Raw genomic sequence first — 25,039 nt, forward strand, 5'->3', positions numbered from 1 at the left:
CAGCCATTCTAATTTCTTCCGTAGTTGGTGGGTTGACATCTATAGGAAGATCTATGTGTGCTGCTTCGATGTCCGGTGGATTCATTGGAGCCGGCCTATTCAGGAGTTCCTCGAAGTATTCTACCCATCTGTTACTCTGTTGTTGAATTTCGGTGATTGGCTTGCCTTCTTTGTCTTTGACCGGCCTCTCTGGTTTACTGTATTTCCCTGCTAGTTTCTTCGTTGTATCGTGAAGCTGTTTCATATTTCCTTCTCTAGCAGCTTTTTCTGCCGTCATTGCTAGTTCTTCCACGTATTTCTTCTTGTTGGCTCTAATGCTCCTCTTCACTTGTTTGTTTGCTTCTATGTATTCAGCTTGTGCTTGGACTTTCTCTGCTCGTGTTCGGCTGTTGTTTATTGCTGCCTTCTTGTTCTTCCTTTCTTTGATCTTGTCCAGTGTTTCTGTAGAGATCCATTCCTTATGATGGTATTTCTTTAGACCGAGAACCTCTTGACACGTTGAAGTTAATGCTTCCTTGATGCCTTTCCAGTTGTCCTCCATACTAGTTTCTTATTCTTCTTTCAGTAGATCTTGTAAGGCTTGGAACCTGTTGTTGAGAGCTATCTTGAATTCATTGAGTTTGTCAGTATCTCGAAGGAAGGCTGTATTGAACCTTTGTAGTGCTGTTTGTCCAGTTGTTCAGTTCTTTTTTAGCTTCAGTTTTAAATTGGCTACAACTAGGTGGTGATCTGAAGCTATGTCAGCACCTCTCCTGGTTCTCACATCCTCCATTGTCCTTCGGAATTTTTTGTTGATGCAAATATGATCTATTTGGTTCTCTGTAGTGTGGTCCGGTGAGATCCATGTAGCCTTGTGTATACGCTTGTGTGGAAATATTGTGCCTCCTATGACCAATTTGTTGAATGCACATAGATTTGCAAATCTTTCTCCATTTTCGTTTCTTTCTCCCAGTCCATGTCGTCCCATGATATCTTCATATCCAGTGTTGTCTATTCCGACTTTGGCATTTAGATCTCCCATCAGAATAGTTAGGTCGTTTCTTGGGCATTTCTCAATGATTGACTGCAGCCGCTCGTAGAACTGATCTTTAATGTCGTCGTTGCTATCATTGGTGGGTGCATAACATTGGATAATATTCATTGTGATCCCCTCCTTCTTTGTTTTGAATGATGCTTTGATGATTCTGGATCCGTGAGACTCCCATCCTACAAGTGCATTTCGTGCTACTTTGGACAGCATAAGAGCGACTCCCTGAGTGTGTGGAGCATTGTCCTCCTCGTGACCGGAGTATAGCAGCATCTCTCCCGTAGCTAGCCTTTTCTGTCCAGCTTGGGTCCAGTGGGTTTCGCTGATTCCCAGTACTGCTAAGTTGTATCTCCTCATTTCCATTGATATTTGACTGGTCCTCCCGGTTTCCCACATTGTTCGAACGTTCCATGTACCTATAAAAATTTTTGCTCTGGTTGTTAGAAGGGGCATCGGCCTTGTGGCTTCCGAAGGAACTCGGCTTTCACCATGAAGCGTCATAATTCTTGTAAATGAAGACCTTCTAACTCCCAGGGCAGAGTTAAAATGGTTTGGATTATTTTTTCTGGTAAGCGTTTTTTTAGCGAGTTAGTTTTCTACGGGATGGGGACGCTAACCCCATGCTCAACCCTCCTCCTTTACCCGGGCTTGGGACCGGCAGTAACCCTATAAGAGCTACAGGCGGAGTTTATATGTATAATACCGTTGAAAATTGAGTAGTACTGAACATCTCTCTCATTCTTGTACGGGACCCTGTATACACCCATAACTGAAACGACGACCTCCAGTGACCCACATCTGAAATCATTGGTGACAACTGTCTCATCACTGACAAGTGTGATCTCAATCATCCAAGTCTTCTCACTGCCGCTGCAGTAATGAATTTCTTTAGAAGTTCAAAATTTGTACGAAGGATTCCAAAGACAATCATCCAAATGACTAGCCACTGGCTGTAAATCCAAGACATCTTGGGTTCAATCCTATATGAGGTCGTAAGTATGCACTGCTAAGGAGTCCTATACTAAGACAAAATAGCTTTATATTGCTTTCTTTTTTTTAGTAGTACTCTGTGATCAGTGATTTTTGTAAATTATTGGTTTTTCTCAAAGAAACCTTAACTCTTGAAACTATATCGGTGATGATCTAAATGATCGTCATTTACAAACAGATCATCTAGAGCAGTTAAAGTATATCACTTCAGTAGCGTAATTGCATCATATCCATTCAAGTCAAGCAGGGTAACGATGTATTTTCATGACAATTTTATCATCTTTGTAGCTTACTATCTTTAACATAATCAAGACTTGGTCAGGTATTTGTCACTTTTATCGGTAAAAAGTGTTCTTTACTGATTATCTTATTGTGACAGTATACCAACTGTTTGTCATCAATTCTAACCAAGTTTTATTCTAAAGTAGTTGGCTCATTTAGTTAAAACCATTTCACTGTCTTATTGAAAAAATAACTTTCAATTATATTCATATTTATATTGTTATTCAGTTGTTCATACGTGAATTACGAATCTTTTATATAACAAATAACCTCGCGCATGTTCCACCATGAGAGACATCACCTTACTGAATTTCCTCAGTAATCCTTAAGTGTGATATGAATGAACTTTTTATAGTGGCTGAATATACCATCTGGATTCGAACTTACAATCCTCTGGAATTCATTATATTTAATAAATAAAATCAAACTTAATAGGTCTCAATAAATCTTATCTCTTTAGAGGAAATGTCTCAGTGCTTTGAGCTTAGTTTATTCACTTTCATTCCTCTTGAGTTTAAAATAACTTGTCTATGTTGTAACTGTGATTATCGGCTGTTATTTGAAATGTTTTATTCATAGTAAATATTTAGGGTTTCAGATTTTAGTATCGTCCAAACTTGTTAATCTATAATCTGTAATGAATCCAAATTCTTTCATTTTTGTAATATGTATGAAGTTACAGATGAATGTATACCTGATAGGTTTAAACAAATTATACCTGATTTTTGTATTTTGAAAATATTTATTTAGGCTGTCGTTTTGCATGTGACTGGGCTGTTCGTTCAAATGTAACCTCTGTAGATAATAAATCTTTGTTGTCATCATCAACTAATCCGAACGTGACCAATTTATCAGAAAATAATAGTTATAATAATTATCTTGTTAATTGTGATTTACCACCGGCCACTTGGGAGATTGTATACCAAAGATGGGTGACGAGTTTGAAACGACATTGTCGTAATACAAAAGCCGATTCAGCAACTGAAGACAATGTATCACTTAGGCAAACGAACTTAAGATGTTATCGCAACCTTGAGATCAAGGTAATTTGTTTCCCCCTTTCTTATGAATAATCAATATCTATTCATTGTGCTTAGTATTTTTATTCATATGATAAATATGCATGATAAATAACTGTGCAGTTTTAGGTAATTTCCTTTCCTTTAAAATTAAGTAATTTTGTGGCATTTTGAAAGCAAAGTAGTATGATGTATGGTTATGGCTATGAATAATGCATTGATCAGTCCTGAGGAAAGATGACTTGGTGATTGAAGCTGTTGGTTTTCAGTCACTTACTTTTCTTCTCAAGCTCCTCTTAACCTACTTCAGTTCTGGATAACCAAATAGTTCCATGATTCATCTAAACACCTAAACAGTATGGTTGAAAGGCATGTTCAGGTATCTATGCTCAGTAAATTGGTTGTGTTCATTGTTGAATAGTTATTTAACTATAGATATTCAGGATATATTGATATAAATTTATGTTGGTCGCTGGCATGAAATCCATCAAAGCGATTAATATCGAAAGTTACTTGATCAGAGTCAGGTTATTTCGGTAGAAGTATACCATACTTACGGCTTTAAATGAACCAATCAGAATCAAGATGGTGCTTCGTAGATTTTTGCATGGAATTAAGAGCGTATTACAGGACAGCTGCCAGGTTCTCATTAACTAAGTGAAAATTGACAATACTTGGTTCTTAAAAAAACACTTGAAACTGATAAAACTAGCTACTAAGCAACCAAATAGGGATCACAAGAAATATCTGCTCTTGATGTATCGAAGTTCTTGGTTTCATTCAGTTCATAGTCAAAGCTGTTTGTATAACAACTTTCTTGCACTCTAACTTCTGACTCTATATCTAAGTTCTATGTTTCTTAAGTCTGTAAACAGAAGGGCGACAAAACATTATTGCATCATAACTTGTGTCACTTTATGATGAAAATCCTAATTCTAATTTGTAATCCTAATACGTAGCTCTAGTTTAACTCCTAATACATAACCCTAACTGTTTTCCGTTATAGCTTATGTCAATTGGGAGTGCAAACCTTATAGTATTATCACCCTAACTCAGAACACCAGCCCAACTCTTAATATTCTAATTTAACCTTTTCCCCTAACTATCATTAATAATTAAAAATGTAAGAAATAACTAATTATTAATTAATTAATTATTCACATCGGGATATAACAGGATCAAACAATAGTTTATTTAACGTCAATACTAGTAGTTCATACACGACAAAACCTAGAAGAGAAGTGAATAGTAGAAAGCAGTCCACGATATTGAATGGTATTTCATGGATTTGTCAAAACTGATTGTCTGTTCGTCATCACTCACCGGTCAATCATATCTTGCTTTCATTGCCCACATGTTGTTTTACACAAAAATAAACATAATCATATATGATATTTCATGCATTTGTTAGTTAAGTGGTTTTGTGCATTCTGCTTTGCCATAAATCGATGACAAACAGACCACTCTTTACGGAGAAAAAAGACAACTATTTTCTCTCCGTGATCCATTGTGTATTTCAAATAACTTTTAAGTGTGTTGGTACCCTAATTCATTTGTTCTAAATTAGTATTATAATAAACGAACACTCAAGTGGATAAAAACAATCTTTTTGTTCAATACATAATCACACAATGGTTTAGTAAAATGTGAAAATCATAAATCAAATACACCGTTTGCACATCTTCGAATTATCTCTTACAAGTTTCGTAGTTCCTTCATTCCTGTTGTTATCTTCATTGCTTTCAGTTTTCTCTCTCCTCTTCATTTCAATCTTCTCAACCTTCTGCTGCCAGGCATTCTACTTCTGGTTGATGTTACATACTACATACACCACAGTACTACATAACAGACACTTTTCAACCACTAAGATTTATAACCTGTCTATAAGAGCTAAATGTTCCCTGTCAAATCACTTTCCATGCATAAAACATTTCTTTTCATACTTGTTGCATACAATGATGCAATCTTCATAATGTAAATCACGCACTGATCTTAGCTAAACAGCTATTGGAAGACCGGAATGCGATTACCAAGTAAGTAATCATCACTTGCTTAGGACAATCAGTAACCATCAGACTGCGTTATTTACGCAATTATTTCCTAAATATGAAATTTCAGTTCTGTACAACATGTCAGTCACAGAAAGCAATACAATACCAGTCTTGTGAAACTTATTCGAAGTGTTTTCTATGTATCTAATGTCTAGAGCAGATTGCCAAACACTAGCTGGTGATTTTTTTCTGTTTAAAGATGTATCGTATTGTTAAGTCAAGTGCTATCATGTTTATTGGGGTTTGTAGTTGACCTGTGGTATTTGCTAATTAAGAAATGATTGAGCTATTCTGATATGAACGGTTCTATGACGGACTCGATAACGGCAAACGGTAGCCGATGATTTAGAAATTAGCCGCTAACACTGGAAAAAAACCAAGTATAGGAAAATCCTGATATTTAACCAGGAACAAATAGAAATAGTACAACTTAGCAAATATAGTAACAAAAGCATAACCTTCAAGCATATAGGAGATTAGCGAATTAAAAGTGATTCCGACCAGTCAGAAAAGGGTAAAGATTTTGAGAAAAATTTAATTCCAATAAGAACCTTACATGTCACCATTCCTAGCGTTCTGAACAAAAACTGAGTGACTCCGTGATTACTTTAGCATTTACACAATATTTAGTCAAAAATTTGTATACTTCACTTTGGAAATTTAACTATTTAGTCAGGATGAGCTGATATGTGACAAGATAGTTTAGGAAATAACATCACTATGTTCGATGGCCAAAACCAAATGGTAAAAAGGTGTAGACCTCGACTCCGTTTTGTTTGATAATGGATGTCTGTAGTCGTAGGTAAACTATTGCTCCAGAGAATGGAATTCCTTTTTTATAACTATTTTGTTTACGGTTATGAGCCTTTTACCTCTTTGTTCCTTATATCAAATATCTCGTATACATCTGTACAGTTGCTAAGAGTTTTCGAATGAAGACGAATCTATGTGGAAAAAGTCACTGTGTTTATGATTCCGAGTAAATTATTCGAATCTATTTATACAATAAAGTAAATTTAGCGTTAAAATGGAAAGGATAATCAAATTCTTTTGGTTCATAAATCATCTTGTTTAGTCAGTGGTCCATAAAGACACGTGGAGTGATCGTGTATTTAGTTGAATGCTAGACAACTTAATCTGTCCTCATTTAATTTAATTCTTTTCTCAGTGTTCTTATTTGCTACCTTTGACGTTCTCAATGAATAAATATTTACTTTATATTTCATTTATAAACTTTCAGTTTCTGTTTGTCTGCTTATTCGATTCCACCTTTGTTTTGTTAGTTCAATAATGCCAAATTAATGCCAACGTCATCATCGAAATCTCGCCGAGATGATTCAATTTACTCTGTAAATTTAGATGGATTTGAAATTGGACGTGCCTACTCCGGGTCTTCTGTCGTTTCTATTTTTTTAGAGTAAGTCATAAATTGTCTTTTCTACATTAATAAATGTTGATAAAATTATTAGTGTGTTTTAGAAAAGGTGGTTATCTAATGTGGTTTGTGGTGTTAATGGTAGTGTAGCTGCTCAATGCACTCGTGGTGTAAACAAAGTTAAGTATACAATCATATCGTGAATTCACATAGCAGGTTATTACAAGCCCTTATGTGGACTGATATAGAACGGAATACTGATATAACCGTTATATTGATCATTGTAATCTTATTGGTTATATCATATGTATTCATATACAATTACTTTCGTCTATGTAAATTTTCTACGAATTTGTTAGTATGTATCTGTTTTTCCACCTGTCTTATTCATTGTCCTGTTGAACTACATTTAAGCTCATTTAAAGGTTCGTATTCTGAGTTGACTTATTGCCGACCTCATTTTCACCCACAGTTTGTCCGCTCAGCTAAATTTCGCAACTAACTTTTACATAATACAGTTGTATAGATTGGGTTAGGGGAAGTACGATGGTACGAAATTAATAGGATCTATATATGATGCATCATCGTCACTATTATCAACAATTGGGTTAATAAGTAACTAAAATGTGGTTATTCGTACATAGTAATAGTAAGAGTAATTTTCAGCCAGAATCATGTCTTAGGATAATTTGTATCGGACTAATGTCTTTATACTGAGATGATGCAGCATATTTGTAGCTCAAGTTGCAGCATGTTGTAAGTATTGTGTCCTCTGAGCTGAACGTTGGATTTGCGCTGCCTAATCAAAAATGAACCTCCTTTCTGTTTTACACTTATCTATAATGCATTAGCGATAAATGTACTAACGTTTATATTTCCGATTATTTGTTTCGATTCTTTCTGTGATTGATTGTGTAAGCCTCTCTTACAAGTCACGTTGATTGTGATTTGGTTCATTTTATTGTGAACTTTCTAAAGTCCGAATAAAATATAACTGTTCAGTACATATCTGTTATGGTTGGTTTACTGTTTGTAAAAGCATGAATGAGAATTGTGGCAAAATGATATAAATTATTTATCATATTTTTCGTGTCGAAATTAAGCGTTATTTCTAAGTAATGACGAACTTGGTAATGGCCTGAATACCTATCATCTCCTACATGACGTATTTTATAAATTCATAAAAGAATTTTTACGATCTTTGTTATAGATCATGTTTGAAAAATATTTATTATGTGACGATGACAGTATGATAATTATTATTTGATTTATGTATCATGTCGTGAAGGTGTTTTTCTATTTGTTGTAACCAGTGGACGTTGAATGTGGTTGACCAGTAAACGATGACGAACAGACAGTCAGTTTTGACAAATCCATGAAATACCATTCAATATCGTGAACTGCTTTCTACTATTCACTTTTATTCTGGGTTTTACCGCATATGAACTACTTGTATTGGCGTTGAATAAACTATTGTCTGGCCCATTATCGGATTCTCAATTAATGGTCGTAAATTTTGTATCTGGATATAATGTGATCCAGTCAATATTCTAGCCTATGGAGTTGTAGTAATATCTTAATATCGTCTTATAGCATGAGGACATTTTACCATTAGAACAGATTTTTCATCATTCAAAAGTTTATTATTTGTGAGTTTCTCCAAATAGTTACATTACAGGAGAACATTCAAATCTCAAATACCATTTAATGAGGATTTTTTTAACCATTCTCATTCATTATTCTTTTCTAGTGAATTTCCGTTTGGTTTCAAAAAGATTGAAGTTTTTATGAAGGAAGATAAACGTAAACGTTCACGTAAGTTGACGTTTCTATTTAACAATAATGGTCACTTGAGATTGTCTTACTTGTTTACTTACTTATGCCTCTTACTATTCGTGGAGCATAAGCTACCGACCAGTATTATTCAACCAACTCTTTCCTGGGTTCTCCTTTCTAGTTGTCTCCAAGTGTCATTCATCCTTTTGATGTCTGCCTCCAGTTTCCAACTCAATATATATTTTGTTCTTAAGCTTTTAATTTGGCCTTCAGAATTCCAAGTTAGCATTTGCTTTGTGATGCAGATCGATGATTTCTTCACTGTATGTCCTATCCACTTCCAGGATCTTTTCTTAATTTCCTCTTCAGTTGGAATCTGGTTTGTTCTCTCCCATAGTAGGTTGTTGCTGATGGTATCCGACCAACGGATATTGAGTATGTTACGTAGACAATTGTTTACAAATAATTGTACATTTTTGGTGGTTGTTGTAGTTCTTCAAGTTTCAGCTCCATGCAGTGCAACTAAATGTCTTGACGTTCATATTGAAAATTCTGATTTTGATCTTGACTGACAGTTGTTTAGAGTCCCATATGTTCTTCAACGGTAGAAATGCTTCCCTTTCTTTGCTAATTTTCGCCCTTTATGTCTAGATCCGATCCTCTTCGTTCATTGTTGATGGTGACGAGGTACCTGATGATTTCCACCTCTTCCAGAGTTTCTCCATCAAGTGTGTTTTATTTATGGATCATGCCTTTTCTTCTGTACGTTGAGGTCTACTGATGCAGAGGCTGCTTCTATACTAGTTGTCTTCATCAGCATTTGTTGGTGTATGGGACAGAAGAGCTAGGTAATCTGTTAAGTCCGAATCGTCTAGTTGCACCCAATCTGTCTCTTGTATTCCGTGCATTCTGTGAGATGTTAAGGTCTTCATAATCCAGTCAACCACCCGAAAAAAGAGAAGGGATGAGAGTTAACATCCTTGTTTGGCACCGTTCTTCACTTGAATTGCATCTGTAAGATTTTTTTGGAGCAATATCATAGCCATAGAAAACCACATCAATTATTCCATTATTTTGTAATTTTAATTTCCTGTTTTTTTCGCACTAAAACTCATCATGGAAGTTATTCTAGGTTATAATCGCGTTCGAATATTTTATTTTTTTTGTGTGTGGCTCTTCTAGTGGGTTAGAAGCTTAGTTTTATTTTTAAGGTGAGTTTAACATCTATTTATATACTTGAATCAATCTCCTTTTGCCTTAATCAATTTTTGCTGAATATCTTCAAGACTGTTTCTATGCTTCGTATATGGACCGCTGTGACAACCATAATCCTCAACCGAGTCTGCTACTCTTACGTGTTGGTCGACTTGCCTATCGTGACAGCTCATCCGAGCCATATTGGTTGGAGCGTATTATCCTTTAGAGAATGGTTAAACTAAAAGTAGCCTTCACGCGGTGGGGGCCTTTTTTTACTAAATTGAGAGGATGGAAAGCAAATGTTGGGCGCTTTAATCGGGTTGGTGGATACGGAGAGTTCACCTAAGGGAGTTGGAAAACCCTGATTCCTAACCAATCGTGCACATGGGCTCCTGTATCCTGAGGGAACAAATAGAGTATGAACCTATTGTTGTTCGCCGGTTGCTATGAGACTGCACAAACCAAACATTCCACTACGTCCAATTGTAGCACTCCATGGAACGCCAACATACAATTTGTCAAAAGAAATTTCACGAATACTGAAACATTTAGTAGATTCATCCAACCACTCCATCAAATCCCACACACAATTCCTGGACCAAAATAAGGACATTCAAATCAACAACGACGAACTGATGATATCCTTCGATGTAACAGCGTTATTCACCTCAGTTGAATCAAGGTTACCAAGAGAAACTATATCCCTGCTTCTCACCAACGACACAAATCTCACTAAGTATGCGAAGCTTTAAATTCCAAGTCTACTTGAACTCATCGGTTTATGCCTAACAATATATTTTCAATTCAATAACAAAATCCACAAACAAACGAAAGGGACACCAATTGGATCACCAATATCAAGACTGATCGCAGAAACAGTGATGCAAACACTAGAAGCCGCGATATTACCAGTGATCAAGCCAAAAATTTGGATTCGCTATGTGGACGACACATTCGTCATCGTCAGAAAGAATGAGCTGGAAAACACTTACAAGTTGATCAACAACGTCTTCGATGACATCAAGTTCACAATGGAACAGGAGTCAAACAAGAAACTATCATTGTTGTATATCTTAATCACTAGAACCGACACAGGAAAACCTGGAAGCACTGGATGGCCGTTTCGTCCTATTGTGGTACTCCCTAGCAGTGCACATCCACGACCTCGTCCCCTGCGAGGTTCGGAACCAGGACCTTCTGGTTTCTCGCGCGACCACTTATCCACTAAACCACTGAGTCGGCATTAAGCGGTGGTAATGTCTAACTTCAACTAATCCACGAAATTGAGCGACACATCCACCATTGTATTCAGTGAGTTACCATCTCAAAACAGACCTGGTTGAACTCCAACGGTCACTACTTCTCACCAGCACTCCAGGATATACCACTTCCAATGGTCAATATCGTGGATGCGCACTGCTGAGAAGTCATACAAAAGGACGGAACGGCCGTCCATTGCTTCCATGTTTTCCATGGTGGTCTAGCTTCAACTGACTCATGATCTTAACCATTGAAATTACTATAATATCCACAAAACCTATGTGATATTAAATAAATAATAAATAAAAGCAGCAACTTAAGGCCCTAAGGCAATGTTGTACTTCTGATTGTAGAGAGGTGTGATTTCAGGAAGGTGTTTTCTCCGGAAGACTGGCATGTGCAGCAATCTCGCCTCACAACGGGAGGAATGAGTGAGAAAAGGTCGACCCTAAAGATGCCACACTCCCATGATAAAATCTGAGAATTATGCAGTAAATACTTCATTTGCAAAATATCAGTCAATTGTCTCAGACTTTATTGTTCATTCGTTCTCACACTAATTCTCTGTTTTCATTCTCTTTCCGTCTATCTTCTTAACCTTTGTCTCCATGTATTCCATTTTCGAATGATGATACATACTACTTATGTCTTCGCATCAGTAGCACACACCACAATTTGAATTCACGAAAGGTTACTCCTGGTTTCTAAAAACCACTCTCTTAACTACACGTTGGAGATTTGTATGATCAAACCTTTTGTTAGATTGGACAGCATGATTCTTTAGCTAGGACTCTATAATCTAACGTCATCGATCTATGTCGCGTCACGTAAACGCCCATATAGGATCCAGTTGTAGTCATTCATTTGACCTGACCTCGTCAATATAAAGAACCTGCACGATTCACCTTTCGTGCAACGGAATGCTTACTTCAAGGTTCGGATTACTGCAAGTACAAAGTTTATTATATAAACTGCCGAGGTATCCGTACTAACGCTTCCCGTCATCACAAGCCAAGAATATAGGTTTTAAACAACCATTTTCCTCGTCGGTATTTCGTGAAGACATTCATTCAAGTAATCCAATTCAGTTAGCTGTATCTCAGTTCTTAGAGTTTTCGACAATTTTTTGTAATAATTTTTTTCATAAATTCATATTTAATGTCTTTTTTCCAGTCGCTATCGATTTTGATATAGTCCAATACAATGCTACTTCAAATTTCGGTGGTTCTACGATTGCAGATCATGATAAACAAGTTTCTGCTAGTAATTCATCATCGGCATCTCTCTCATTATCGTCAACGTCCCCTCTCCATTATTCAATATGTGATACGCAAGAACGTAGCAATGGTCAAGTATCCATTATTTATAAAGAATTACACGTAATTCCTTTTCAATATTATGAAGGTTTTCGTCAGGTAATTACAGTTTTTGCAAATTTTATTGTTTCCATTTTGTCTTACCAAGTTTACTTAGTATATATATATATATATATATATATATATATATATATATAAACTTACGCCTGTTACCCCTCATGGAGGAAGCATAGGCCGCCCACCAGGATTCTCCATCGAACTCTGTTTTATGCAATCCTTTCCAGTTGCTATTCATCCTATTAATGTCTGCTTCCCATTCCCGGCACAATATGTTTCTTCCAATTTTCTGTTTCCCTTCACGATTCCAAATTAGCGTTTACCTCATGATGCAGCTTGATGATTTCCGCTTTGTATATCCTATCCATCTGGAACGGGGGAATCAGTTAGTTGCTATAAAATAACATCGACTAAAATGTCAATTTCAAGTTTGTTTTACTGTGGTGTTAAACTGTGCGCTTGTACCATACTGATAGTGAATTAATTCCGTCTTGAATAATTTTTTATATCCGCTGTGCTACTTTCAAACTTTTATTTGGATGAGTCATTTGGTCTGGGTATCACTTAAACTTGTGTACAGTATTGTCTTCAACATTCAAATGGTGTAACGCTTGGAACCCGTGAGGTTATAGCTAAAACGCTTGACTTCAACCGATAATTTGTAAGCTACATTTCTTCTTCCTCTATTTCAGTTTGGTAAGGTGAATTGTAACATTAGACAACCAAAGTTAAACAGGCTAACTCAAAGCCGTATACGTTACAGGCAGTATTCTTTACATCAAGATTTATCAAAACAGGGTTCCTCAGGCGGCTGTGGCGCATATATATATGGTACCCTCTTGTGCCAACAAATAAAATAAATAAAAAAGGCGACTGCTTGGTCCTAGTTTAGGATCTCATCAGTGACCATCCACAAACTTATCGGGTATCAAACCCAGGGCCTCCAGGTTCATCGGTAAACGCTTTTAACCTTTAGGATACTAAGTCAGTATTCAGTCATTTAGGTTTTTAAATGCAGTCAATTCGCGTTATTCGGTTCTGTCCTCAGTGGGGTCGTAAGTAGACATTACTGACTAGTCTGATACTAAAATGAAACAGTTGTCCAATGCTTTCAGTTTTTCGATGGTTGTCTAACCTAGGTCATTTCATGACATAGTATATAATGAAACTCAACATTCTTTGCCAACCTAGTGCACTTTAAAAACAATTGACTGACTTTGTCTTTTATGGTCCCATAATGGCTGTATGTTTTTCCCTTTGTATATTTTTACAGACAATAAGAAACTATATGAATTCTGAATTCATACCTCTTTGTATTCATGTTTGGAAATCATTTGCACACAATATGAACCAAATGAATTTTGTTACCAGTCTATTATTAACAACAATCGAATTGAATTGTCATTTAGAGTTGATTGTCAATTTACTACGAATTGAAGTAAATAATGATAAGCCAAGTATGTTTCTTTTGTTAGTTACTTCGTTTTATGTTATATATTACGTTTATAATATAATAGACATTTGTGATCTGATTTGTAAATAGATATCTTACTATCCCTCGCAACATGTAACCGAAAAATGTAAATGGTAGGACGAAATGCGCGTCCTGGATTCCACTGCTAGCCACCATTCATTCATTCATTTTACTAGCCTCATCTACATTCTCTAGTTTAATTGGTCAATTCCCTGTTAGGTGAGTTATATCTAGAAAAAGAAACCTATAATAACGTTGAGCAAAATTAGCTGTCATCTGTGACGAGTGTCATATAACCCATCTACTTCAAATAACAGATCATAAGATATGAGATAAATGTATTATCCGGAGTTTAAAAAACACCAGATATTTGATTTAATAGTAGTATTCCTTTATGTACTTGCAAATTTTATTTATAGGTGCTTCTTTTCGGGGCAGTTCATTGGGAGCACAAATACTAGATATCTATAGTACTACTGTGTGTTCAGCGTGGCGTAGTCAGTGTTTTCGACGTGTATGTGAAAAAGCTCTGGAAGGTCCACCGTCAATAAAATCTAATTATTCAACTACATCTTCAAACCCATCTCTTAATGTAAGTCAAATTAATAGTGCTAGCAATATAAAATCAACATTCAATCAACGTCCTTCTGTTGATAAAAGTTCTCATCATTGTACAAATTCTACCAATTCACATTATGCACTTACAACACGTCCATATTCATTATCAACTGGTGCCACTGGTTCAGTGAAATTCGACCAAATCTCATCTACTACATCTAATCAAGGTAAGTTACGTAATTTTCAAATTAATTATATAATTAATTTTAAGTAAATATATGTCACATTGACTTTGACACTATATAAAGCTTCGATTGCTTTCTGATTGGTCGAAACGGATCAGCATTTCAAGGTCATTCGGTAGTATTCTTTGGTTTGATCATCTTTTCCGTCAGTCAGTCAGTTACAACGTAGGACCTGGCACATACATGCATCGGTCCAAGTTGTCACACCTCATTAACGCAGCAAGATGAACACCAGATTCATAGAAGCGGTTAACTCGATAGTGTAATATATAAAGGAAACATTTTATGTAAGGACATTAGTTCGTAGGAAGAAAGGTATGAAATAATTTTAATCTCTTAGTTTAAGGGAAGAAAAAGAGTGTATACACCTACGCCATTGTGGTCGATTCTGAGCCATCTTTTCCGTATAATATTTACTAAAACAATCTTAGCATATATACATATTTATATATTTGATTCAGGTTCTCTTCAACATCATCATACACGTGAACAAGAGTGGCATCACCATTTACTCTCCATTGCTGTGGATGACTTGATTACGTATGTACGCACATTTCCTTTACAAATTCGTTGGATCTATTCAGAATTACAGGTATATTTGTATTGATTCATTCACTGTGGTCATACTATAGTAATTACTGTTAACACTTAGTTGTTGGAAATGATTACTTTATCTGAGTTTTTCCTTAAACCTGTTTAAATCGTCCAAAAATTTAAGGTTATTGATGTCTTGTTTTTTTTTAGTGATGTATCATCGTTTAAGTAAATTTATGAAGTCCAAAGTGATCAGCATTTATATTTGTGGTATATCCTGAAACTACCGTTTGGAAACGTTCTGGGAAATGTAGTTGTTTAGTAGTTTCTACAAGAAAATTACGTGATTTTAAGAGGATGGATTTACGAACTCACTATGCAAACATTTTACTATTAGGTTGATTGTAAAAAGTGGTTTCGTAAGCATATGCATAAAACGTGAATGACTTATCTTCTATTATGCGGGGTTTTCATTAAATTGGATATTGAGAGTGAAAATTAGCATCTCTAATTAAGACATTCTAATACATCTTGATACGCAATCAGTCTTGATCAACATAGGATCTGACATAAATTTTTATCACTATTAGGTGGCGATACATCATATTAGCACAGCTCGATGCAAATCGACAATAAGCATTGCAGACGAGTTGAAATATTAGTGGTAATAGTAGTCGTTATGGAAGACTAAGTATATATAATATTATGGTTCGAGAAGTAGGAATGATGTAAAAGAATAATATCGCGACTCCGCATGTTTTTTGGCAGAAGTCAGTGATAAACAATAAGTACCTTTGCTGTACTACAATATATCATAAGTCATATTACCTAAGATCTTTCTTATTTTTTTTTTTACCTTAGACAATCGTATAATGTAGTTTATTGTTACATATTGCCTGCCGGTATATCAAAATGATCATTTAACTACAAAAAGTCAATGTCATATTCCTAGATATTTCCATCCTTTTTTTGTACTTCTGTGGTATGATTATACACTTAATTAAATGTTTCAATTGTTTGGATTAAAGGCAAGACTTTACTAGTTGTATAATTTTTATCATTTTGAATTATTTTGTCTTTCATTGAAATCATGAACTGATATAAGTTAGACCACTTTTGGGAACCTGGAAGCACTGGATGGCTGTTTCAGGGTACTTCTTGTTCGTCAGTGGTGATCTAACTTAGATCGGCTCATGATTTCAATGGAATTCTACAGTCTTCGTTCATCCATACTGAGAACTACTTTTTTTGTTCTCCTTTTTTCCTAAATTTTTTTTACAGGCTTTATATTCACCTAATCATAGTAATGTTGTTGTGTGTAATCTAGTTTTTCTACGTGGTCTTTGTCCAGTGTTATATTCGCTTTCATCTTTGGGTAAAACAATTTGTTCAGAATCGCTCAATGGATCTATTCACGGTATTTTATCTGGTTTTCCTAATGATGTTTTCCATCCATCATATACAAATTCAATTACTAATTCTTCTTATCATTCATGGTCTTCTTTTCCTCAATTAAATTCTGGTGCGAATTCACCAACTGTTCCATCACATGCATCTGAAGTAAGTGTACAGTATTATTCTATTTGAGGTGTTCTCCTTTGTCGGACTTTGATTGAGATAATGCTAGTCCCATGTCGTCTATTTCGGCTTTTATAACATTGTGGGATTTTGAATGAAAATTTACTTTTGTTTAAGTTTCTTATTTGATTTATCTAACAATCATTCGTTTGTAAATTTTAATTTCTGTTTGTTCTTTTAGTTGAATTTTTATCACTCTCTCCATTTTCTTATTTACTAAATCTGAACCAATATTTATGTACCAATTTAAATATATATCGAGGTTTGATTTTTGGTTATTTATAATAGAAAACATTTAAACAAAGTTGTATGATGGTGGTTAAAGGTAATCAATAGGGAACCTTGAACCTAGGTTTCGTGCTATTCGGTACTTGTCAGTTAGATTTGTCCGTAACATGATCGATCGAATTTGGTCAGCACTATGAAGGACTTGACATACACAACATAAGTCGCTACTCACAGATTAGTCAGTGGTAAATACACTTCAATGATGTAAGAGGTTAGTTGCGGTGTGAATAGCTCAGTGGTAATCTGTCTGACCGTGAAGCTGAGTGGTACGGGATCACATCCACTAGGGGACATCTTTCTTCTCTAAATTACAAGCACACCTTGGTAATGAGTGGCAAATAGCACGAAACATAAATTAAACAGGGTTTTCTGTTGACTGTCCCCAACCCCCACCTTATATTTCAACATTGTGCACGTGATGTTGATTCCCGTAGACTAGTAGCCGCGTTGCGATTAGTCCAATGAAATTCGATCAGCAATAAGCAGTACTTGACATACATCCCATTAGTCACTAAACAAAATAATTTATTAGTATAGTTCATCTGTGAATAGTTTCGCTCTCACAACCTAGCCTTAATAAAAATTATATACATATGAGTATAATTTGTTTTCTTCATTACTACTTAATATAATATTTTTAAGTGATGATTATCGTATTAATTATTTGTAGGCATTTGCTTTAATAGCTAAAACATTATTAGCTCTTGTCGGTCTAAATGAAACACCGAAAACACAAGCTGATGGTTTTTTATCATTGGAACAATTTATGAGTTTACGAACAAGATTATTAAATGAATTTCGTATACCTATTACTGTAAGTTATTGTTCTATTTTGGAAATCTATGTTAATTTGAATAAACTACATTTTGTGTTTTAAGCATAGAATTTTTGAAAGTAATTGAAAACACAATTAGTTGCTATTGGTTTTTGTTTCCTTTGTTTTATTTGTACATTTAATGTAAATTAATGTTCACAAACGCCCTGGTACAGCCGTGAGTGGAGAGAGCCAGCTCTCCCTCTTAAAATGCTCTCACATAGCCACGTGCACACAACCATTACCATGGAAGTCCTACTCACTGCATTCTTGTTGTAAGGGTGTTGTTTAGGAAATTGAGAAGACGAAAAGCGAATGTCCGGCGCTTTAACCAGGACGGTGGACATGGAGAGTTCACCTTTGGGATCTGGAAAACCCTGATTCCTAACCAATGGTGCACATGGGCTCCGGTATCCTGAGGGAGAAAATAGAGTATGAATCTGTTATTGTTCGGTTGCCATGAGACTGCACCTTCTAACGTTGCTGTACTACCTTTTGGATCAGACCTTCAGACCAAAGACTCCGGTTGTGGTCGCTTCAGGAAATCACCTGTTTCGGTTTGGGCACCTGGGCAGCATCCCAGCCTTCACACAAATCGAATGATTTATGTGGTGCATATCTATTTGATGCCTCCTTGTACCGATGTTTAGGTGTTTAAATAAATAAATGTTATTTAATCAATCATTGAAAACCACCAAATATTAGTTGGCTCTTTTGTCCTGATATGGAACTTCTCATCAGTGACCATTCACAACCCTCATTAAGATCAGCTCGTAATGAAAAGTCAACAGTCTTTTTACGGTAAATTATCATTGTTCAAAAATGAACACTCATTCCTTGTTTTCTTTCATAATCTAAGTTCCGGAAAGCTGTTAAATTTTTTTTCTTTTCTATACCTAATGTTTCCTATTAATACTGTTGACATGGTTAATTTCACTACTCTGGAAATAACTATCTCACTGTGCCAATGTAGTATTCCAGCATGAAACAATGCATATATGTGTGTATTACTGTCTAACTGAAACAACAACCAATATTCAATTTTTGAATAATATTGTTTCTTACAGTTCTTCGATTGAAATCATGGTATATGTCAGTATATATTATGTGATTAATGATAATCTTCAGAATATCGTGTAATAACATTGCAGACGATCGGTCGTATTATAATGCCATATTTTTTCAACATTGTTCTTGGCTTAGCATTTGAATTAAAAGTAGTAATAATAAACAAGATCAGTTTAATGTGTGTCGAAGAGTTCTTGGGTAGATTGTTCATGTATGTTGGTACCACTGAGTAGCGAGCGATAGTTAGGTTACATATAGGGTTCTAGATAAAGATGGCGGATCGACTAATGTGGTCTAATGAAAACTAAGAGCAACCAAACCATGATATGTCTTCTCAGCTTGTGAAGTCATCGACTGTCAAATACAGTCTTACAGGTGTGTTCAAATTAACTGATGGCTTGCTCAATAATTCCAACCATTGGTTAGAGACGTGTAAATTGAGTCAAATGCAATCACAATTCGGCGATGGTATATCCACGTTTTATCTTCTCTTCGATTTTTTTGTTCTAAAATAATCTAATACTTTATTCTGTGAATTTGTTGTTTCATCTCGGAACGTATTGTTTTTCACGTAGTCCTTTCTTACTACCATCGACATCATGTCATTCAAGACTTATTTTAAAGGCAAACATTCTATATCATATCATATACCTCAATAACAGATTTTTGTGACATTTAATTCAACACTGTTCATTTTAATATATATTTGTATTCTGAAAATAATTACAGAATTCACTCCAGGTTACAAGCATGATCAATTTGATATAAATAGTAACATTAAATATAGAAAACAAACATAACATAAGATTGTTTTACGTTTACTAATTCAGCAATTGTTTAGGTAGTGCATGTATTACAGCAATCCAATACGTCAGTCGGAAACTTTTAATTTTTCTTAAGTGGACAGCCTGTTGATTAATGAATGGTGTATTTAAGGTCATTTCCTGTGCCAGATCGAATTAATGATAATTATCTACAACTAGAGAAAGTAAAACGAAAACAGAGAGCACGGAACAACAAAGCAATAATTACCAAAGTATGTCAGTCAGGTCTACTACAACACATGTATCATGTGACACAGTGATATACTGTTAATGTTAGATATTATTCAAATTAGTTAAGGTTGCTAGGGTCAGTGTTAACGTAAAGTGACAACAAGCAGGTGGTTTTACATAGGGAATTCACTGATTAGAATGGTATTGATTTTATCGTATGGATAGATTGTGGTAGATTATTCCAGAGTCTAGAAAATTTAGAGGTAAAGTAATTCGTATAGAGAGATAATTTAGAATGGTTTTGCTTCACTAGTAACAAAGAGTTACGGATGTCGTAGTGAGAAGTCTCTGCATATTGAACCAATTGATTGGATGTAAAAGATAGTTTATTAGGTATTTTGAAGAAAAAGATAAGATTTAGTTTGAGTGTGCTCTTCCGTAAAGGTTTGAGCCGAAGTTTATTACATCTCGAATTATAAGTCAAGGTACAATCGTCTCTGTACTGATTCCAGCCTTAATTTATCCTTTATACGCGCACTACTAAGAATAAACGTGCAGTATTGAAAGAGTGGTCGAACACAAACTTCGTACATTAAAATACATGACTAATTGTTATAAAGGTTCCGAGTTATGTGGCTTCTAAGACGTTGAGACTTAGAAGTCTGTTTCAATATCTGTTTTGTAAACGACAAGTCGTAGGAGCACCTGAGTCTACTACTGTATGTAACCTAGATAACACTTCACCATTTATGTTAAGAGTATATTTTGTGGAGACACTTATCCGATCCTTTCCAGTGAAACTTTAGAAGACCATAACCAAATACCTAGTTCTAATGTGAAGGCTCTTAAAAACACTGTTAAGATGACCAAGAATTTATGTATTCTGAAGAAATTATTCTTTTCTCGGCAGTAGTTCATATCCAGGAAACTCTTCAGATGTAACCAAGTTTTAATTGGCAATTCTCAAATGCATTTTTGTGAACAGTACAGATAAGATTGCGTTTGTGATTACCTAACCTTTTATTTTCAAACACAATGCGTCATAATCTATTCGTGAAATTGAAAGTAGAAATCTCACTTTTCAGTGAAGTTCTTTCGTTTTAAATTATTTGTGTATACATATACACTAGAGTCACTTTGTTCTACTTTGTGACCAGCATTGACAAGATGTTCTATTAGTTCAACTATTGATTATTTTAAATTTTTTCGCCTTATTATTAAGGTTAGATAAAGTACTTGTGAATAGAGAGGACATATTATTATAATTAATGTTAATTATCTACGTTATCCACCTACCATATATTATGATGCGATTATTGGCTTTCTAAGTGAAGTAACTTCATTGCTAAAGTTTACATTACAAACTAAGCTTAGTTAGACAACTATTGAAAAAAATAGTTTTGACTATTGTTTCTTGGAAATGTGCAAGTTTTCACCAATGTTTATCTGCAACTTACTCTGGTGAATATCATGTGCTCATTAGGTAAATAATTTCGAGACATGATTGCCTAAATCCTAGTAAGAAACTGTGACCAGTCCAATTCAACTATGTGATGTAACGGAGACAGTTTTTCTTTAATGATATTGATAGATGGTTGCTCTATATTGAGAATTGTTTGAGCTTAGAAATATAAACTAAATTGAATGACAACTTAACGTTTAAGCGCTCGCTATGATGATACAATAATATTTTGGGTCTAAGCCACTCTTTTTTATGATGGATGTTAACTATTCAACAGGTTTATATTGTCTTTATAAATGTCCACCTAAACTAACTTCATTTTGTACAATTAATAAATGTTTTTAATTTTTATCTATATTCATTTCACAGTCTCCATTGTCAACAAATGAAATCAAACAATTAGAACAGTTATATGAAACAGATGCACGTAAAGCCAGTTGTAAATCACTTAGTCGTGAATTAGCTCAATTAGCATATTATTTATTAGAAGCATATCATCCGAAACATCAGTCGACTACAATTTGTCGAACAAATAATAATTCCATCAATCACTTAAATGATACTACTACCAATAATAGTAGTAATAATAATAATAATGACATATCCAATTCTACAATGAATAACAATTCTACACCGATAAAAAATCATAATCATGAAAATAAAATTACAGATATTTATCCTGTTTCATTAGCACCGCATATTTATTCAGTTCTAATTGATCTAGCTGAGAAAACGCATCAATTTGTACTGGCTAATCGATTGACTTAGAATGATTATGATTATGATTATTTTCTTTTATGGTTATTCTATATTCTTTATGTTTAAAGAATTTCTACTTTGAATTATTATTCTATAATTTACAATTATATTCCAATAACAAATAATGATTTAAAGGTATCATTTCTTATTTTATTTGTATATTCCATTGATATAATAAAATGCATTCAATACATATAATGATGTGTTGATCATGTCATGTATTCAAGATACTTTTTGACTTTTATTACTGAGCGGAACAACTGTTGAAAATTAGTCATCTAATTATTGTAATATGTATAATTTACATTAACAATCTATTTAGTGGATGGATTATTTCACTTTAGTTGATGGTATATTATATAAATGTATTAAACATTTGATTATTATCTTCTCAGTCTACAAAGTCCTAACCCTTATCCAATGCTTTGTTGTATAATAATAATCAGTTTAATTCATATTTTCGTATATTTATATATACACTTGAGTTTGTACATTCAGTTAGTCTATTATGTTCTTCAACAATTTGTTCTCTATGCTTTAATTGAAAGTACTCTTTGTTATGTATGTACATACTTGTATTATCTATTTTTTTTCTCGCCGTTGTGTATGTTTATGTTTTTTTTTGATGGTTTTTTCTCTCTTTCGGTTTTCACCATATTCAACTACTCTTTAGTTTGTTTTTTAAACATTGTCTCTTTTTTTTTAACCTGTTTTCTTATTGTTTTAAATGTCTATTGTTACTCTTTAGTTGGTCTTTATCCATAAAATACTACGTTAATCTACTGTTTTTATAAGTTTACTTTAGTGAATTCACTTTTTCTCTCTTTCAAACAGTGTATGAATGTATGTGTACATAATTGTATGTATGTGTGTAGTGACTTGATTATCATATTATTCTTCATCATGATCATATCAATTCATTGATCATTCATATTAACTAATACAAATGTAACATTTCCAGAATACTTACTCTATTGTGCATACAGTTTAGTTTGATTAATTATAATAGTTGCAGTAATCTGATCTGTTACTATTTTACTGATGAATATGATTACTGTCTAATTCTCAGTTTTCTCTTTTTTGTCACTTCGACCTGTAAAATTTTCTTTATATATGCATATATCTGGATTTTGTTTGCTTTAGTAATTTCCCATTTCTTGAGAGCTTATAGCGAACTGTCATCAGAATTGATTACTTCAAGTGGTGTTCGTCAGGGCAGTCCACTCTCCATCCTTGTTTAACTTTGTTGTTGACGTGCTTTTAGAGATAACACTCTCCTCATCTAGATTTCCAGGGGTTGAGCTTATACCGGGAGATTCACTTTTTGATCTAGAATATGCCGATGACATAGTTTTATTTGGCGAAGACTCTGACAAAATGCAGAGTCTTATGACCACTCTAAGCAACGATGCTAGCATGTTCGGCATGCGATTTTCCCCCTCGAAATGCAAAATGTTGCTTCAGGATTGGGTTGCATTGACACCCGAACTAATGATAAGGAGTGAAGTAGCTGAGCGTGTTGACTGCTTCACTTATCTTGGAAGTCTCATCAGCCCTTGTGGTCTGGTGTGTGACGAAATCTCAGCACGGATACAGAAGGCTCGACTAGCTTTTACCAACTTGCGTCATTTATGGCGTAGGCGAGATATCCGTCTACCAACCAAAGGACGTGTTTACTGTGCAGCAGTTCGTTCCGTCCTACTTTATGGCAGTGAAACATGGCCGGTAAGAGTAGAGGATATTCGTAGGTTACTAGTATTTGATCATAGGTGTCTTCGAAATATTGCTCGTATATCGTGGGACCATCGAGTAAGTAATGCAGTTGTTAGGAAACGGTTGCTAGGTAAGGATGGCAAATCAATTGATGAAGTGGTGAAACGTCATCAGTTGAGATGGGTGGGACACGTGTTACGTATGCCCAACCACCGACTGCCCTAACGAGCGATGTTCAGTAGTATAGGAGTAGGTTGGAAGAAAGCTAGAGGCTGCTAGACTAAAATATGGCACAAATCTATGGAGCCACTGACAAGTGGACTGAGTCATGTTTGTAGATGTGGACTATCTGGTTGGAATCCGCGAGATGACCATTGCATCTCTATGCTAATGTGGTATGACAACTCGAACTTATGTACGTACGTACGAAGTTCTACGTTGTTACTGACTGACTGACCATTTCTTCCCATTAATAATATATATATATAATGTTTCACTTTTATTTTCATCTTGTTTTGTTATCGATGCATATATTACATAAGAGAGAGTTGAACAGGGAATGAAATAAAAGGATACCCAATACACCTTCACTGTCGCTGTATTTCACTGCTTTTTTATTTGCTTGTTTTTTTTTCTTGGTCAAAATAAATGATATAAAATGTTATTTGGTTCAATTTGTTCATTTCTCGGTTAGGCATAAACGATTACTATTTCAATGATATTAGTGTATAGATTGATGCGTTTATATACGTTAAATAAGTTTTCTGTTTTATAGACAGAATGATCTTTATATAATAAATATTTTACTATGTGAACGATATGATGATACATAAAATAAATTATGTGAAGTTGCAATTTCTCAACAGAGTGTTTTAATCATGAAACTTATATTCTTCTAAGACAATATAGTCAACACAAACTTCAGATGGAAGTAATTTATTAGAATTTATGTACATACGACCAACAACTTGTTCTGTCGACCTTGATTTCGAAGAACTGTTATTGAACCTTTTCTCAAAAACTTGCATTCAATGCTTGTCTATAACACTAATTCATAGTCGCGATTTCGCGCAACTTCAAGCAGTGGCCTCATTACGAAATGGCTCTTAATGAGAATGATTTTATTGAAGGACGTTTATCGATTTCCAAGTAAATAGAATGCCCATCAATCGATAGAATGTAATGACACGATATGACTGAA

At 34.7% G+C, this 25,039-nt stretch overlaps 1 protein-coding gene across 1 annotated transcript in view; it reads left to right on the forward strand.

Annotated features, from left to right (window-relative positions):
• The window catches only part of RASA1 (Ras GTPase-activating protein 1), a 58,332-nt gene extending 33,844 nt beyond the window's left edge, over nt 1-24,488 (forward strand). The window contains exons 11-20 of the mRNA XM_051209881.1: nt 3,050-3,342; nt 6,653-6,786; nt 8,495-8,559; nt 12,151-12,392; nt 13,624-13,807; nt 14,244-14,609; nt 15,089-15,219; nt 16,443-16,721; nt 17,698-17,841; nt 21,736-24,488. Of these exons, the coding sequence (XP_051075352.1) occupies nt 3,050-3,342; nt 6,653-6,786; nt 8,495-8,559; nt 12,151-12,392; nt 13,624-13,807; nt 14,244-14,609; nt 15,089-15,219; nt 16,443-16,721; nt 17,698-17,841; nt 21,736-22,134 (2,237 nt within the window). The 3' untranslated portion in view covers nt 22,135-24,488. The remainder of the gene's footprint in view (nt 1-3,049; nt 3,343-6,652; nt 6,787-8,494; nt 8,560-12,150; nt 12,393-13,623; nt 13,808-14,243; nt 14,610-15,088; nt 15,220-16,442; nt 16,722-17,697; nt 17,842-21,735) is intronic.
• The last annotated feature ends 551 nt before the right edge of the window (nt 24,489-25,039 follow it).

Source organism: Schistosoma haematobium, chromosome 1, assembly GCF_000699445.3.
Source record: "Schistosoma haematobium chromosome 1, whole genome shotgun sequence".
In the NCBI taxonomy this organism is placed as follows: Eukaryota; Metazoa; Platyhelminthes; class Trematoda; order Strigeidida; family Schistosomatidae; genus Schistosoma; species Schistosoma haematobium.